At 36.5% G+C, this 18,102-nt stretch overlaps 2 protein-coding genes across 3 annotated transcripts in view; both read left to right on the plus strand.

Moving 5' to 3' along the window:
* Window positions 1-10,589, plus strand: part of rgl1 (ral guanine nucleotide dissociation stimulator-like 1) — a 28,074-nt gene extending 17,485 nt beyond the window's left edge. For both annotated transcript variants that reach the window (XM_051901911.1, XM_051901913.1), the window contains exons 3-18: window positions 598-806; window positions 1,929-2,003; window positions 2,310-2,503; window positions 2,623-2,747; window positions 2,874-3,089; window positions 3,476-3,579; window positions 4,318-4,402; window positions 4,726-4,815; window positions 4,952-5,038; window positions 5,265-5,297; window positions 5,422-5,543; window positions 5,619-5,708; window positions 6,302-6,482; window positions 6,571-6,822; window positions 8,298-8,412; window positions 8,536-10,589. In XM_051901911.1, the coding sequence (XP_051757871.1) occupies window positions 598-806; window positions 1,929-2,003; window positions 2,310-2,503; window positions 2,623-2,747; window positions 2,874-3,089; window positions 3,476-3,579; window positions 4,318-4,402; window positions 4,726-4,815; window positions 4,952-5,038; window positions 5,265-5,297; window positions 5,422-5,543; window positions 5,619-5,708; window positions 6,302-6,482; window positions 6,571-6,822; window positions 8,298-8,412; window positions 8,536-8,723 (2,166 nt within the window). In that variant the 3' untranslated portion in view covers window positions 8,724-10,589. The remainder of the gene's footprint in view (window positions 1-597; window positions 807-1,928; window positions 2,004-2,309; window positions 2,504-2,622; window positions 2,748-2,873; window positions 3,090-3,475; window positions 3,580-4,317; window positions 4,403-4,725; window positions 4,816-4,951; window positions 5,039-5,264; window positions 5,298-5,421; window positions 5,544-5,618; window positions 5,709-6,301; window positions 6,483-6,570; window positions 6,823-8,297; window positions 8,413-8,535) is intronic.
* A 1,085-nt stretch (window positions 10,590-11,674) lies between these two features.
* On the plus strand, window positions 11,675-16,640 carry plin3 (perilipin 3). The gene is made up of 8 exons (XM_051901914.1): window positions 11,675-11,779; window positions 12,649-12,715; window positions 12,994-13,189; window positions 14,098-14,180; window positions 14,258-14,489; window positions 15,283-15,641; window positions 15,770-15,988; window positions 16,110-16,640. Exons 2-8 carry the CDS (start codon window positions 12,650-12,652, stop codon window positions 16,212-16,214), a joined length of 1,260 nt encoding a protein of 419 aa, XP_051757874.1. The 5' UTR covers window positions 11,675-11,779; window position 12,649; the 3' UTR covers window positions 16,215-16,640.
* The last annotated feature ends 1,462 nt before the right edge of the window (window positions 16,641-18,102 follow it).

The raw sequence follows: 18,102 nt of genomic DNA on the forward strand, positions 1-18,102 counted from the left end.
GTCATTTTTAAATAGTTTTTTTTTTTTTTTAATATATCTATATAGGTTTTTTTCATTAATTTTTACTTCAGTTTTAGTTTAGTTAGTTTAGTAAAAAGTTAACCTAAATTAAAATGAGAAATGTTGCTTTTGCAACTAGCTGAAATAAAATAATTTAAGTTTTATATATTTTATTTATTATTCAGTTAACTTTTATTTTAAAGTAATGAAAATGTTTTTTAATGGTTTTGGTTTCAGTTTTAGTTTGAGTTACCTATAATAATAGCCCTGCACTGATATTCACCTTTTTGTGGACTACTTTTAAATCACATATTTCTTGTGTGAACCGCACAACCATTGTATTTTTCAACTAATGAAGCACTGCCGACTTTCCAGCGTGTCTCAGAAAGGGAGGAGGAGGATTGCTCTGATTAAAAGCAGATTGTAGAGTTTCCTGTTGTAGCGTGCTTGCAGAACCAAGGTCTCATTCTTTGCCCTGTTTATTTCTGCTTTTCTCCCTCTGTTTCTCTGCACGATACTTGGATGCGTGTTTAAGAATTGACATGCTTTTATATTTCTCTCAAGGTATTTTTCTCTCCTTTTCTTTTGCTCTCTCAGGCAGAGGGCGACCGCTTGCCTCCAGGTCACACGGTCAGTCAGTTGGAGACGTGTAAGATCAGGAGTATCCGGGCGGGGACACTTGAGCGCTTGGTAGAGACACTCCTCACAGCGTTCGGTGATAATGACCTGACCTACACCAGCATCTTCCTCTCCACATACAGGGCCTTTGCCACCACACAGAATGTACTGGAGTTGCTGCTGGACAGGTGTGTACACTTGTGTGCATGTTTATGTGGTAATACACATCATAAATGTCAAGAGAAACCTGCATGCATTCCGGCTGGCTGTTTTGAAAGCTCACGTTTGCGTACATGCAAGAGCGCTCGTGCCTTGCAGTGATCAGCTTAGCAAGTAGAAATGCCCATCTTGGCGAGGTATTAACATATACGCAGTCAGTTAAGTTGCTGGAATATAAACAAAAAATTGGATATGTGTCAAAATATAAGATCTACAGGGATCCCACAATCTTGGAATTTCAAAAGTGTGATTTCCAGGCCTGACAAAATGTCTTGGAAATGAATTAAAGGTTATGGAAATTTATATAGTCAATACATTTTTTTTCTAGTTCAGTGTAAGTATTTCCACTATTGACATTCATTTTTGTCAAGGTGATCTTTATAAAATGATTCTTCAAGAGGACCTGTTATGCTTTTTTTTACATTTTCAACTTACTTTAGTGTGTAATGTTGCTGTTTGAGCATGAAAGTTACAGAGCACAAAGTCACTCCAAGGGAGTTGTTCTCTATAACAGTAAGCACTGTTCCTGAACTCCTGAAACACCTCGATTGTAGTCTTATGTCTCAATATTCCTCATGTAAATAATTCCCATTCCCACCCAAGGCATATGCAACAAAAAAAAAAAAAAAAAAAGGAAAGGTGGCGAGGCCTGGTTGATTTGCGTTAGTAGTGTGATCAATCACAGCACGTTGTGTTTTTCGGAAGGAGGGGCTTCATAGTGACAGGAACTAAGCAGAGCTTTACTGGCAGACTGGGAGGAGAGGTGCTGCAACAATGTAAAATATGTGAAAAAATGTTTTTTGAACACTCATGCATGAAAACTTATTCTTTTAAACCCCAAAAACAAAATCAAGACTTTTTAAATGGGCATAATAGATCCTTTTTACAAATGTATGTCTAGTCATTGCAAGTGACCAGAAAAGTCATGGAAAAGTCATGGTAATTATTTGTCTGAAAATGTGTGCATTAATATTATTTTATTTTACTTTCATACCTGATATTTTATACTTTATTTTGGATTCATATGCAGTGGTTACCCCCTTTACCATTTGTCAGCATGCTTACCAGCTTGTTTCTCTCTTCTTTCACAGGTATGGCAGTTTTGAGGATTGCGAGGGGGAGCGTAACCAGTGTCGGACTGGAGAGAGCAGAGGCGCTGTGAGAACGTGAGTTTGTCTTTATCGTGGTTATCTGTGCTTTTATATCTGTAGTGACTTCCGGCAGCTCTTGTGTTTGTTGTTTCATTTCCATGGAAGCTTAAAAATAGAGGTCAAAGTCTGTGTTATTGTGTGTGTGTATGTAAGTTTGGAAGCAATTAGAAATAAAAGGGAACTGATGAATGATGGTGTTTGGTTGCTGCATGAATCACAGCATTGCAACTGAAGTGTACTATAAGAGATTCCCTCACTAGTGTGCGCCATCTGGTTTTCTCTGATTTATACAAACATCTATGTATTATTTTTCTTTTTCAGTGCTTTGGCCTCTATTCTGAGAGCCTGGTTGGATCAGTGTCCAGAGGACTTCCAGGAACCTCCATCATATCCGAGTTTGCATCGTGTGCTGGGTTTCCTGCAGAAGGCCATGCCAGGCTCAGAGCCAATGCGCCGGGCTCAGAGTCTGCTAGAACAATTGCGTGTCCAGGCCAGCCTAGAGAATGAGACTGAAGGTAAGTCATATCCGGATACTGTTAATAATTTTATCCATCAAACTTTATACCTCTTTTTCTATTCATGTTTGTTCTGTCTTCCTTTGCATACAAAAACACCTGCTGTCCATTTGTTGCAGGAGGCTTTCAGTACGCCAACCCCTTCTGTCTTGGGGAAGATGAGGAGCTGGAGATTGATTTGCAGGAGGACTTCTTCTCCTTCGAGGTTGACCTTGTAGCAGAGCAGCTAACCTATATGGATGCGGTGAGAGAGATCTTTTTTTTTTTTATGTATAAAATAAAGAGGACAAGGAAGTGTATATAGTAATGATGCAACTTTATTTTGCACATTCTTTGACTCAAGCTATGAAAAATTCCCTTTCTTCCACAGCTGCTATTTAAGAAGGTGGTTCCTCATCACTGTTTGGGCTCTATCTGGTCTCAGCGTGATAAAAAGGACGGCAAACACAGCGCGCCCACCATACGTGCCACTATCACCCAATTTAATGCGGTAACAGCGTGTGTGGTCAGCACCATCCTTCGCCAACGTCAGATACGCCCAAATTTACGTGCTCGCATCATTCAGCGCTGGATTGACATTGCTCAGGTGCATAACCCAACACACACACACGCTTGCATGGTCCCAACATGCCTTAATGCTCACGTTTAAACCTGTCAACCTCTGGCTCTTTAGAACTAAATCAATCTGCAGCACTTTAGTGTTGCTTGATTTTCTAGCAATGTTTTAGATTTCCTGGAAAAGATAAAGCCTGATGTTGATCTGGAATATATTTTTACAAAAGGCATTTGCCGTTCTCTGTGCATTTGGGTAAAGAGGGACACCTAATCTGTGACTTTGTGAGACATAACTGTTTTAGATTAGATCTAGATAAACCAAAGTAGACAGAATAATGAGATTCAGCCTCCCAAAAGATTTCTGATAAAGTCTGATTAGGCCCATGTGTAAATAAATATGGATTACCATGTTCTCAGGAGTGTCGCATTCGTAAGAACTTCTCATCTCTGAGAGCTATTGTGTCGGCGCTGCAGTCCAACCCCATCTACAGACTGAAAAGAACGTGGGCCTCTGTTTCCAAGTAAGTTCTGTCAATAAAGCCTGTCAGTCACTTCTTTGTTTTTAAATGGTATATAGGCTGCTAAAATTGTATATATCCTTTTAATAATATTGGTTATGTTTACTGGTTATGTTATGGTTACTAGTTACTTGTCTAAATGAATATACACTATTTTTGTTTGGGATCACTATTATTATTTTTTTTTTTTTTTATTATTATTATTTTTTTTTATTCAGCAAGGATGAATTAAACCGATCAAAAATGACAATAAAGACATTTACAATGTTACAAAGATTGTTTCAAATAAATGCTGTTCTTCAAGCTTTCTCTTCTATCAAAGAATCCTGAAAAAAGACACTGTATCACAATTTATATCACAATTTTCACATTTCAGTAAGCTGCACAGCCATTTTCAACATTGATAATAATGTTTCTTGAGCACCAAATCAGCATATTAGAATGATTTCTGTAGGATCATGTGACACTGAAGATGATGCTGAAAATTCAGCATTGCCATCACAGGAATAAATGACAATTTAAAATATATTAAAATAGAAAACAGTTCTTTTAAATTGTAATAATATTTCACTGGTTTTACTGTATTTGATCAAATAAATGCAGCCTTGGTGAACTTAAAAAAATCTTAAAAGCCTTACTGAGCCCAAACTATTGAATGGTGTAGGTTTTTTCTGTAATTCTGTTATTAAGAATGACATGTTCATACTCTCGGATTGTTTCTATTCCACTCTGCTACATTAGAGACAGCATGCAGATGTTTGAAGAGCTTTCCGATATCTTCTCCGACCAGAATAATTACCTTACAAGCCGGGAACTGCTAATGAGGGTGAGCTCACACACATGTCTCTCATTTATAGTTCTGGTTATGTTGTGTTTTCTTTGCACAGAGGCATTTTATAAGTCAGCATTTGTTAATAAGGCGCACGTGGAATCATTGGAATACATCATTGAAACAATTATTAAAATCTCTTGTATTTTTTTTATTATGTTTTTAGGCTAATTTGATGATGCTTTCGGCTACCAATAAAAGTGTATACTTCCAACTCTATTTAACTAAAAAAAGAAAAAACAGTACAGAAAGTGTAGAAAAATTTTGCCAATCCCTTTTGGGCCTGCTAAAAACTAATGATATCTTTCTGATCTTCATAGGAGGGCACCTCAAAATTTGCCAGTCTTGACAGCTGTGCCAAAGACCACCAGAAAAAATCCCAAAAGAGACTGCAGTTACAGAAAGAGATGGTGAGTTAGTAAAAAAAGGCCCCAAAAATAGTATTCATATGTGCTTTATTTGAGAGCAAGAGTTAAATATTGTGTGTCAAAAAGTATCATTTTAGCTTGAAGCTGACAAAAATATACACAACTTTATTGTCTCCAGGGTGCCATGCAGGGGACGATCCCATACCTGGGTACTTTTCTCACAGATCTGACCATGCTTGATACAGCACTGCCTGACCAAGTGGAGGTGAGTCAGCTGTTCATCCACCACAACTTTCCAGAGTAAAAAAAAATCTCATAAAGAATTATCTCTGGTGTTATTATTGACCTAGCATTCCCAGACCGCTGAGGTATTCATTACCGAGGTTTATTTGACCTTCTTTTGGATTGTTTCACAAGAACTATAATCAAAACATTTCATGAGTAAAATCATGTGGAGAATCTGGGCTAAAGTCTCTTTCTGTGCTTCACAGGGTGGACTGATTAATTTTGAGAAGCGGCGCAGAGTAAGTACAACATTCCTTATTATTTGGTCTTTATTAGAGTCAAAACATCTGTTGAATCCCTTATTCATGGCTATGGAAATTCAGATCTGTGGGAATGTTGAACAAAATCTCTTTTTTTTTATAGGAGTTTGAAGTGATCGCTCAGATTAAGCTCCTGCAGTCTGCGTGCAATAGTTACTGTCTGACCCCTGACCCCACATTTCTGCGCTGGTTTAAAAGTCAGCCTCAGCACACAGAGGAGGAGAGGTACACACTTTTTTTTCCTCTCCTCTGAATATTGTGTAAGTCTCAAAGCTAATATTGGACACTCATGTTTTGCAGCTATGCGCTGTCGTGTGAAGTCGAAAGATTGGGAGACAACAGCCCAACGTCACCAAAACCCCGCAAGAGTATGGTGAAGAGATTGAGCCTGTGAGTGACCTAAAACTGAAATTTTGATGTCTGAATTAATCAAGCTTTATACTTAAGAAAGAAATTAATACTTTTATTCAGCAAGAATGCATTAAATTGGTCAAAAGTGACAGTAAAGATTTTTACATTGTTACAATAGATTTCTGTTTCAAATAAATGCTGTTCTTTTGAACTATATGTCCTTCAAAAAATGCTGGAAAAAATGTATCACGGTTTCCACAAAAGTATTAAGCAGCACAACTGTTTTCAGCGTTGATAATAATAATATGAAATAAGTTTCTTAAACACCAAATCAGCATATTAGAATGATTTCTGTAGGATCATGTGACACTGAAGACTGGAGTAATGATGCTGAAAATTCAGTTTTGCTGTCACAGGAATAAATTACATTTTAAAATATATTAAAACAGTAATTTATTTATAATAATATTTCACGATTTTTTTTAAACAAATAAATGCAGGCTTGGTGAGCATAAGAGACTTTTTTCAAAAACATTTGAACAAACTTTTGAACAGTAATGCATATTTAAAGAGGAAGACTTTTTTTTTTTTTTTTAATTTCATTTCTCTTTTTGTGCTTCCAACCTCACTAGACTCTTCTTGGGAACTGATGCCACGAACACAAGCTCTCCTGTGAGAGAGAGTCCTCGGTCGCCTCCTACTGGCAGCTCTGGGGAGAGCATGGACTCAGTCAGTGTGTCTTCCAGTGACTCTAGTCCCTCAGAGAGTGAAGGCATGACACCCACACACTCTATAGACACTCATCTGAAGAAGGTACAAACATCTTAAATCACGGCAAAATTCTTGATGTACTGTTGTATTAAATGAAAGTATTAAACACACATCTGTTTGGTTACCATAGCTGTCCGAGTCTTCCTCCTACACCTCATTGCACTCCACGGACACCTCCTCTTCTACAGCCAGCGCTTCCATATCTCTGGCCTCCCCGACCTTACCCGGGCCCACCTGCAACCACCGGCGCTCCATTTCACTGACGCCCATGTCCCCCACATCACCCAGCTGTCCACCTGCCTATAACACACAAGCTCAGGATGCATGCATCATCCGAGTAAGCCTCGAACAGGGAAACGGAAACCTCTACAAGAGTATCATGGTTAGTGATGAATATTATTCATCTATTTTATCAGTATGTGCAATCTCTGCTTGCTTATTCATACAAGTATATTTGACCATTGTTAATATATTGGTCAAATATAGCATGATTAGTTACTGATAGATTACCTACTTGCTCTGCAGTTTAGAAGCACATTTTATATTAAATTATATAAAAAGAAATGTAAATTATTATTGCTAATTAGTGTTTAAAATCAGGCAGATATGCTTGTAAAAAATTATACATTAGTTATCAAATTGTGGTCTGGGGTCTATTCAAATATGATGAGATTAAAGGGTTAGTTCACCCAAAAATGAAAATTCTGTCATTAATTACTCACCTTCATGTCGTTCCACACCCGTAAGACCTTCGTTCATCTTCAGAACACAAATTAAGTTATTTTTGATAAACTCTGATGGCCTCCATTGACAGCAAGACAATTAACACTTTCATATGTCCAGTAAGGTACTAAGACATATTTAAAACAGTTCATGTGACTACAGTGGTTCAACCTTAATGTTATAAAGCGACGAGAATACTTTTTGTGCTCCAAAAAAACAAAATAACGACTTTATTCAACAATATCTAGTGAAGGGCGATTTCAAAACTCTGCTTCATGAAGCTTCGAAGCTTTACGAATCTTTTGTTTCGAATCAGTGGTTCGGAGCACGTATCAAACTTCCAAAGTCACATGATTTCAGTAAATGAGGCTTTGTTACGTTATAAGTGTTTTGAAACGTTTCGAAATTTCAATGGTTCACATGACTTTGGCATATTGATACATGCTCCAAAGCTTTCTGGGCATCTGAAAGTGTTAATTATCTTGCTGTCAATGCAGGCCTCACTGAGCCATCGGATTTTATTAAAAATAAAATAAAATTGTGTTCCGAAGATGAACGAAGGTCTTACGGGTGTGGAACGACATGACGGTGAGTAATTAATGACAGAATTTTCATTTTTGGGTGAACTAACCCTTTAACTGTGATTATTTTATTCTTTTGACAGCCATAGTTTTTAGCTGAAAGAAATAAACAAATCTATATATAGTTTTGTGAAAAAAAAAAAAAAATAATAATAAAAAAAAAATAAAAAAATTGTTTAAGTGTCTCTCATTTCTTACAATGTACATAAGTTCAACGTGCTTTAGAATGAATTTAAATTTAATAAATATTATAAAAATATATATTAAAAATAGTAAATAATATTTTGGTGATTTATTTTGGCTTTAGTATAGTGACAATATAACAGACAATTATTTAATATTGCAAACCACAGCCTGTCTTTATAATATCTTACTGTTGTTCATACACATTATAAATGTGTTTTTATATTTTAAAATATATAGCTGTTTTTATAATATAGGATGCAAATGGATCATAATTCTTGGCTTCAAAAAGTCTAAAAATCCGTGGTCTAATAGCACTAAGTTCATATAGAGAAAAAAATGTAAAATGCATCATTGTTTCTCCATGCAGTTGACGAGTCAGGACAAAACTCCGGCAGTGATCTCTCGAGCCATGGCCAAACACAACCTGGAGGGTGAGCAGGCTGCCGACTACGAGCTGGTGCAGGTCATCTCTGAGGAGAGAGGTACAACATTTAAAACTTGTGTATCTTGTGTGTCTGACACATTTTGAAATCTCTTATCTATTTAGGCTTGTTATGGTGGAATGCCAACATCACATTCCCAAACTTTTTTTTCTTTTTCTCCAGAGTTGGTTATCCCTGACAACGCCAACGTGTTTTACGCCATGAGCACGTCTGCGAACTTTGACTTCCTGTTGCGTCTACGTGGTTCAGAGGGGAGGCCGGTTCAGCTGCGCAGTCGTTGTAGCTCCACACTACCGCGCACACAGCAACGCTCCAGTCTGTCCCTCAGGCTTAGCAAGGTCACACTGTGACCTCACCTTTTTTTGGACCAGAACGGGCTACATAAAAAGACTATAGAGGGTGGAGTACTAGAAAATGGGCTTTATAAACTATTGCAAGGTGAGTTTGTTGACTTCAAAACATGTCAGAACTGATTTATGCATCTCAAGCTCTTCCATTCTGCCTTTTGAAATAAAAGGCTTGTCAAATAGTAGCATGTGCCTCCACCTTCCCGTCTGGCCCACATGTAAAGAGACGCATCCTACCCTCCCTATTGCTGGATATTTTGCACATGTGCAGGATAGTCTCCTGCTCCTCATCAGTATTTGCATAAGAGCACATCTCTTCCCAAACGAGGCCTACACGACTTCCTCTGAGAGAGGGGAACGAAAGAAGCTGTGGGAAGAGAAATCAAAAGACAGCCATGTTGCCTTTATCAACGGTAATGATGGAACTCTTGCGTCAGTATTGAAGATGATCTGCAGTAGCTGTGATGTCATCGTTGTCATCAAAGTGTCCTCCTTCTGTCCTCTTGTGCACTGTGTGGACAATGTGGACTGCATCCCTAGACTTAAAGTGCTTAGACTGGCTCACTAAGAATCCTGGAATAGTAAAGCAATCCATAGAATTGTGTTTACTTCCCATCTTTAAACCTTGAGAAAAAAACAACCATTTCCTCAAGATATCACAAATGATGAAACAAGGTGTATAAAGTCTGAAACCTCATGCTGCCTGTATTTTCATGACTTTCTCAGCCTATTCTAAGCATTTTATCTCTATTTGTGTTTCTCATATTGTGAGCTGTGTGACGAATGCAAAAAAAAAAATTGTGTTCTGATTGGTTCCTGCTTGGTTTTATCAAGTCTGTGGTTTCCCTTCACAATTGGATCAATGTTGAGTCTTTAAGGTGTGTTAACACCGCACCAATAGGATGGGTTTCTGTTTAGAAACCTGGATTGAGCTGCCTTCCTCACTGATACAGTGGCACTTGATATGGAGTGGGCGGAGTCAATAGGTGTGTACTGAAAAGAGCGCTTGATCCACTTTTGTAGCTTTCCTTTCTTCTGTCTTGAAGCAATGCTATATTAATAATATACTTTTCTGCTTCTTTTTATATGTATGTTTTTGTAAGAGATGAAGAAATATCCATGATATCTATGAAAAAAAAAAAAAAAAAAAGATTTTGAAAGTTTTAAAAGATTTAGTTAACTAAAAGAGAAAATGTAAAAAGCTGTGAAAAATGAGTGTGTGATTGTAAAGTGAGCATTAAAACAAGTTAGACATTTCCATTAACCAGCACAGTAATTCACTCTCATTGTACCCCAGTCACCATGTGAAACATTTTCTTCAGCATTTGTACACCCGTTGAACACAAAAACATGTCTTACACTAAAATGAATTTTCACACTCAGGCATTTAAACACCTAATGGTTTCAATAGTTTCTAACGGCTTACAGAATTTCTGCCTTAATCCTGTTCTTTCTAATTCCCATCAATCTGTTAATCTGGTATGTTATGCATGTTAGTTGGCCCTGACTCCTGGTAATACTGTACGTCAACAGATGTATAGAATGTGCCAAATGTTGCCTTTTCTCTCACAGTAATTGAAACACACTTATTTTTGTTACATTGAACACGTAAGACTTCGATGACACTAACAGTTTCAACAGTACTGTTTTAACAGTAGTGGGGCAGCAGTGTTTGTGTTTTGCTTAATTTGTCTCGGTTCAAATTTATTCAGCACTTGTGAATTTTCTCAATTCTTTATTTTGAATATTTCTTCACTACCAAAGAATTGTCTATATACAGCGAGTCAGTGAATAAATTATTATCATTATGATTTTTTTGTAATTTGAATATTACTTTTCATGAATTAAATGGAGACTCTCTAAAAAGTATTGTGGACGTTGACTGAATTTGATTTTGATTGCATCACACATAAAATACTATATCAAGAAAGATATGATTCATTCATTCAAACTGTTTTGTAATTCTCTTTTCCATTATCTGCTTTAGTATTGTTATTGTTAACTAAAACTATTAAAAATCGTTTTCGGTAATTGAAATAAAATATAAATTTTAGATGAAAAACTTGTTTAACTTGTTTGCCTTGGCAACTAACTGAAATAAGTTTAACTGAAATAGTATATAAATTATATTAAAATAACATTCTGCTTTTGCACAGATTACTCAAGCCAATTGTACTCACAGCGGCTGCCAACTTAAAGGTTTGAAAGCAAAATAGGCATTTTTTTCAATATAGTGCAGTATGAGTTAAAGTGTACACGTAAACAACTTACACATCACCATTATCTCAAATGATTAGCAGAAGTGTACAGGTCACTGGTTTCATATCGTCATTAGATTCCATATCTTATCTTGTTTGGTTGTCATCAGAGTTTTAACCACCATAGACATGTAGGGATAGAGCTGGATTGTGGACCAAACCAGAACCTCGGAGGCCTGTCGAGGGCTCAAAAACTCTTGCTGTGCAGCTCGAGACCTCCAAAGATGTTTGGTTACATACTTGGTTATCATATTGCTTCTTTTACCTCAGATGAACTTAAAAGGTTAATGATAACTGGTAAACTGCCAGAATCTTTATCAGCACCCTGATAAATCTGGTATATAAAGGTCCAAAATACTGTGAGAGTAAGTAGCTCATTAACGGGATACATAAAATGTTATAATATATATTAGATCACTATATTCTCATTTAAGACAATTGTACACGAGGCATTTTACGCTAATAATTACAGGTTATTTAAATAATGCATTTTTTAAACACTTTTCTTGGGTGGCACAACTTGGTGAGTCTGGCCAAGCAATAATTAATCTGAGCCTTCGGGTTAGAGAGGAAATAATAATCATATATAAAATATGCTAAAAGGCAAAATTTGAAAAGAAGGTACCAATAATTGAGGGTAATTTCATAATAAGAGATTTCATAGAGGCTGATTGGTTTGTTTCAGAGAACTCCGCCTAACTTTGCACTTTTATTGCGTCAAGTTGACACAAGCTCTTCACTAGACAGAGACTCCTACATACTTCACGCGGGTCAGCGAGGGACAACAGAGATCAATAGCAGGTCAGTTCCTATGACAGCTGTCTGAGAGAATAGAAAAATGACTAGAGTTTGTGGGATGGCAAATAACAGTCGCTTTTTCATCGGTCCATTAATGTGGTGTCAGTAGAACTCTCAAAGAGCGAGCGCGAGCGTACGATTACGTTTTGTCTCCAGTTGGCTAAAAGTTTCTTCACGCGCACTCAAACAAGCCGCGCCACAGAAACTAAATTAAACTTATTAATAATTATAGTACGATACTAAATAAGGCTATTGTAAGATTATAACTGTTGTTGAGGCGGTTTGTCTAGTAGTCTATCCTTTCAGTCTCTTCTAGCTGTCAGATTCCACACGGAATCAATGGCGTTATGGCGCAACAATAAAATTTCTCAGAGGAAGTGGGTGAAAGTTTACGCCCTTTCCTCTGTTCAGCGCTTTTGATTTGTCATTACGAAGGTCATCATTATGATGATGACGGATCTTAACGCCCACGTCTTTAAAATGTAGCAAAGATATGATTAATTTGCCAACGAAGGATGATTTATCCCCAAGTTATCTATACTTTAAGTGTCACAAAACAGATTTTTATTATATCCTACTATTCGTTTTCGACCATCTAAAATAAGGGAGGTTGAAAGGACAGGACACACTTTTTCTTTTCATTCATTTCTCATTACAATCACTTAAATAAGATAATATGTGAAAGTTATCTTCTTAGGTTTAAAGAAAGACTTTCTATATTTCATAATTCTGTCATCTGATTTTTTTTTCTGACCAGGCTGTGAGTTTTAATGGCGACAGTGCCTTTGTGTTTTTGAGATGGATTTATACTATCTATGATTATCATTAAAGTAAATGGTTCTTTTTAAATTTTTATTCAACATCACCCACAGAATGGCAGATAATGGGAAGACAGCAGAGAAGGACACAGAAGCATCACAGGCTACTCAGGAACAACAGGTGAGTCACGTGTTTCATGACTCTCACATACAGTTGCACAACAGAAATTCAGTTCATTTCCAAACACAGCTTTTTATATGAAATACATGTGGCTTCATTCATATAAACCAAATTTCTAAGTTGTTCATGAAACCATTCTTATACAATTGCCACATTTTATTCAGTGTGTCAGTTTACATTAAAATGTTTTATGAACAATTTCTTCAGTTATGTTTCATGAATGAGGCCCATTGTGCATAGCAAGTAAACAGCAACAAAGTTTAATATTTGCATTCCAGAGTGTGGTATCCCGAATGAGCAACCTGCCGCTGGTGAGTTCAGCATGTGATGCGGTGTATAATGCTTACAGCACTACTAAAGACAGCGTGCCACTCCTGAAAGGAGTAATGGAGGTGGCAGAGAGCGGGGTGCGAACACTGGGTGCCGCTGCTTCAACGGGTTCCAAACCCATACTAGACCGGCTGGAACCTCAGAGTGAGTTTCTTAAACCTAGATGCAGTTAGTAAGGTAGTTATTACACTGACAGTCAAAAGTTTTGAATATTCTATTTTTAAATGTTCTTGAAAGAAAAACATTAATATTGTGAAATATTATTACAATTTAAAATAACTGTTTTCTATTTGAATTTATTTTAAAATGTAATTTATTCCTATGATGGTAAAGCTGAATTTTCAGCATCATTACTCCAGTCTTAAGTGTCACATGATCCTCAGAAATCATTGCTCAAGAAACATTTCTTATTATTATCAATGTTGAAAACGTTGCTGCTGCTGCTTTTGTGGTAAGATCTTTTCTAAAAAAAATATATATATAAAAAAAATAGAAATCAATATTTTTATTCAACAAGGACACATTAAATTGATTCAAACGACAGTAAAAACATTTATAATGTTGCAAAATTTTTCAGTTCAAAATAAATGTTGTTCTTTTGAACTTTCTGTTGATCAAAGTATCCTGAAAAAAATGTATCACAGTTTCCACAAAAATATTAAGCATCAAAAACTGTTTTTAACACTGATAATAATAAGAACCATTATTAATAATTGAGCACTAATAGTAATAAAGCATTAAATCAGCATATTAGAATGGTTTCTAAAAGGTCATGTGACACTGAAGACTGAAGTAATGTCTGCTGAAAATTCAGCTAAATTATATTTTAAATATTAAAGTAGAAAACAGTTATTTTAAAATGTAATATTATTTCACAATATTACTGTTTTTACTGTATTTTTATCAAATAAATTAACATTAAAATTTAATTATTATATCTCAATTAAGAATTATTATTATATTCCAAACTTATGACCGCCAGAGCTTTATATTTTTCCCCTGCTGGTTGTTAAATAACAGCAGTTGTTTTTTGTGTTCTTTCTCTTTTGCAGTTGCAGTGGTAAATGAATATGCCATGAAAGGGCTGGACAAGGTAGAAGAAAACCTTCCAATTTTACAACAACCAGCAGACAAGGTAAAGCCTAGACTGACTTAATCTACATTTGAATTGCTACCATATATGTATCAACATTGTAAATATCTCCATTGCAGGTGGTGTCCGACACAGTGGGCATGGTGTACCAGTCAGTAACAGGGGCAAAGGATGCTGTGGTGGGGGCCGTGCTGGGGGGTGTGGAAAAGACACGTATGGTTGTGACCGGAGGGATAAACACTGTCATGGGGACCCGTGTAGGCCAGATGGTCAGTAATGGTGTAGATAAGGCCCTTACCCACTCTGAAGACTGGGTGGATCAGCACCTTCCACTTAGTGAAAAGGAGCTTGGTAAGTGTAGTTGCACTTTAGTAAGAAATTACTTTGAAAATGAGAAAAATATTAAAGTTAAAGGTAACATCAGCTAGAATAACCTAAAAGGTTCTCTTCTCAATTAGTCTTTTGTCTGAATACACATATCACAAGGAAAGAGCATGTTTTTGGAGGAAAGACTTTTTGTTTCAGTTCTGGCAAGAGCTTATGAGGGAAAATGAAGCAATAGGCAATGCGGCTTTAAGAAGACATTTCACTTTCAAGTCCTCCTATATAAAATAAAAATGACAAATTTTATTTCTCATATATATATATATATATATATATATATTAAAGTATATACAACTATTATTTATATATATTTTATTATTTTTATTAATCCAGCATTCTTCTTTCAGTTCATTGAAGAATCCTGGAAAAAATTTATCATGGTTTTCACAAAAAAATATTAAGCAGCACAACATTTTTCAACATTGATAATAATGACAATGTCATAATAATAAGAAAGCAGCAAATTAGCATTTTAGAATGATTTCTGAGGGATCATGTGACACTGAAGACTGGCTGCTGAAAATTCAGCTTTGCCATCACAGAAATAAATTACCTAAAAAAGAAATACATTATATTTAAATACACTGAAATAGATAACAGGTATTTTAAATTGTAATTATATTTCACAGTATTACTCTTTTTGCTCTATTTTTGATCAAATAAATGCAGCCTTTGTGAGAATAAAAGACTTCTTACCGACCCCAAACTTTGACTATAGATGTATGAATGTTGAAAGTGGTGTTGTGTGTTCTGCCTCCAGCTGCGCTGGCTGAACCAAGGCCAGGTGAGGAGGAAGGATTCATAGTAACTACTAGCCCCAGCTACTTCGTCCGCCTGGGTAAGCTGTCTGCCAAAGTTCGGGAAAGGGCGCTTGAGCAGTCCCTGCTTAGGGCCCGCAAAGCCAGAGAAACTACGCATGCAACTGTGACTCAAATGACCAGCACTTTGGACCTGCTGGAAAGTGCCCGGGTTACTTTGGCCAGTGCCAGCCAGCAGCTAGGGGGCGCTCCGGAGCAGTTAGTTCAGCGATGGAAGGAATGGAAGGCAGGGCAGCCCAAAGAACTGCAGGAAAAAGTAACAGAAGAGACTGAGGTGGATGTAGCGAAAGAGAAGGGAGAGGTACAGATGTACTTTGTATTTTTGGATGTATTTTACTTACAATCCGATACAAAATATGAATATTTATATATCATACGCAAGACTGTCAGACACATTCTCATTGTGTATATGTGGATTTCTCCCCATAGGACCTGGAGTGGAGAACCTTGTCCATGGTACGGGGTTTGAGCGATCAGCTAAAGGTAGCATGTTCAGGTGTTGTGTCCAGTGTACAGGGTCTCCCAGGCACTGTGCAGGAACAGCTTCTGAATGCTCGACATACGGCAGAAGAGCTCCAGGCATCACTGAGCAGCACCAGGACACTCACACCCATTCTCTTACTACAGACACGTCAGCAGATAGGACAGGTATTGTCAGTTTGAGACGAGTTTATGCAATTTTGTACATCAATTGTCGTGCTCTATTCTATTTTATTCTATTATAAAATGTATTAGACAGTGTTCATCATAAATCTTCATCTTTTAACAGGTACGACAATCTTTGGATGGAGTCGTGGAGTACCTTCTCAATAACACTCCTCTCAATTGGCTAGTTGGGCCGTTTGCACCTCAGATAACAGAGAAAGGCGATTAAAAATGGCCCACAACCTAATGAAATAGGTTAATATATGCTGCAAACTGTTGTATGTTATAACTATTTCCATTTCAGAATTTAACTAGTGTTAACTAGAGTCATTAGACTCACACTACATTTTTAAAATTACATTATAATGAACATAAAATTGCAATTTTAGCAATGTCAGTATTTTAAACCAAGCATTGAAACCACTGCCAGGTAACATATGGAAGCTTATGCAGGTGGTAACCTGCTGTGTAGCATTCAGACCTTTGTATACTTAATACATTGTACTTTCTAAACAAGAGCAAGCCATACTTCATAGTCCCTGGTTTTGTAATTCATGATTTTTTATGTCATAACTCCTGCAAAAGAGATCTGTTGATTATTTGAAATGCAAAATCACTCGATCAATGAAATAAAATACTTTTGTCAAAGAAATAACTTCTGTTTCATCCATTTGTTTTTGCTTTCTGAGCACAAATGAAGGATTCTATGGAGAGGTAATATATAATATTTAAGCATTTCAGCATATTTAGGGTCATGTTTATGCAATATCACAGATGCAAGTGTGCTATTAGAGTCTCTCCACTCTGATCTTGGAATGTCTCTCGGTCATTTAAGGGACTACAGGCAAACCATTGTTTTTTCATGCATTGTCAACTTTTTAGATTTTGAATTATTTTGCCTCCATAACATGTCTTCTTTTAGACTTCTGGAAAGAAAAAAATACAAAATACACACCTAAGTGTTCATTTTATTACATTTTATCTATTTGCATCTGTAAATTTCAATTAAAATATACCTTTTAAAGGCCATTTTCTGAAATGATTTTTTTCTCATGCACTGAGCCAGAAATCTCCCTTTCAGTCATGTTTACATACAACAAACATTTCAGGTTTATTTATATCTAAACTGATGAGCAAAAATCCCTATTTCTTCTGCATCCAACACATTGATTACAAGAACTGATTGTTTGCTTACCATCTAATCAACCTTGTTAGGATATGATCGACGATATTCGCTTCACCTGTGAGTGGTCATAATGTCTTGTCTCATCAGTGTATATTCTCCTGACTACCAGCTATGGAGTTTTGTCCTCTGTAGAGGACATTATATTTTAGCGAATTTCTCTGAGACCTTACTTGTCACAGTTTAAAGTCTGGATGTCTTGTAAAGAGCACATTCAGGGCTTTTCAGAGATATCAAATGTTCGGAGGTTTCACCATGACCATGGTGGGGGGGGAGGGACATGTGTGGCCATTTTACACACATATTGCATAAAGCAAAATGGTATATCAAATCATTCTGTTATATCTTTCATAACATAGTTGAGAATCATTTTTATACAAAGTTTAGTATAAAAAATCCTGAAACCTAAAAATTGATTAAAAAATTCCATTGTTTTTGCCTTTTCATGTCTATTCATGTCTTATTTTATTTTTTAAAAACTGAGTACTGGTGTCCACTACAGAGGACATAGCATAACATATGAATAAAATATCATTTTTCAAAAATTTTTGTTTTTCCATATTTTTTCTTATGCTCTAAACAATGTAACGACATAAAAAATACTAAATTCACAAAACTTTTTTTCTGGTAGTCGGGAGGATATTGTGGTAGATTTTCCAAGACGCACCTGACTTAAGTTTACCTGTTCCTGGGGCGTCTCCTAATCGACACCGAGCATCTCCTAATCAACACTCAGTAAGTTTCCTGATCTTTTGGAGCGTCTCCAAATCGACACTCAATAGTACTCGGAGCGTCTCCAATAATATCTCAGTCAATGTCTTGACCCTCAAAAACCTAGTGTTCCCTAAACTGACCTGCTGCACAGCAATAACCAGAGACTCCAGTTTTTGTCCTTCAAAGCTTTAATCACGGCCGGGAGAGTTCCCATCAATTC

This window comes from Ctenopharyngodon idella, chromosome 8 (assembly GCF_019924925.1).
Source record: "Ctenopharyngodon idella isolate HZGC_01 chromosome 8, HZGC01, whole genome shotgun sequence".
Classification (NCBI taxonomy): domain Eukaryota; kingdom Metazoa; phylum Chordata; class Actinopteri; order Cypriniformes; family Xenocyprididae; genus Ctenopharyngodon; species Ctenopharyngodon idella.

Excerpts from the sequence above, each read along its gene's own strand:
- plin3 (XM_051901914.1), top strand. The coding sequence starts at position 12,650 with ATGGCAGATAATGGGAAGACAGCAGAGAAGGACACAGAAGCATCACAG. Across the intron at positions 14,181-14,257 it reads TACAACAACCAGCAGACAAG|GTGGTGTCCGACACAGTGGG; the intron begins GTAAAGCCTAGA and ends TCTCCATTGCAG. Across the intron at positions 15,989-16,109 it reads CACGTCAGCAGATAGGACAG|GTACGACAATCTTTGGATGG; the intron begins GTATTGTCAGTT and ends ATCTTTTAACAG.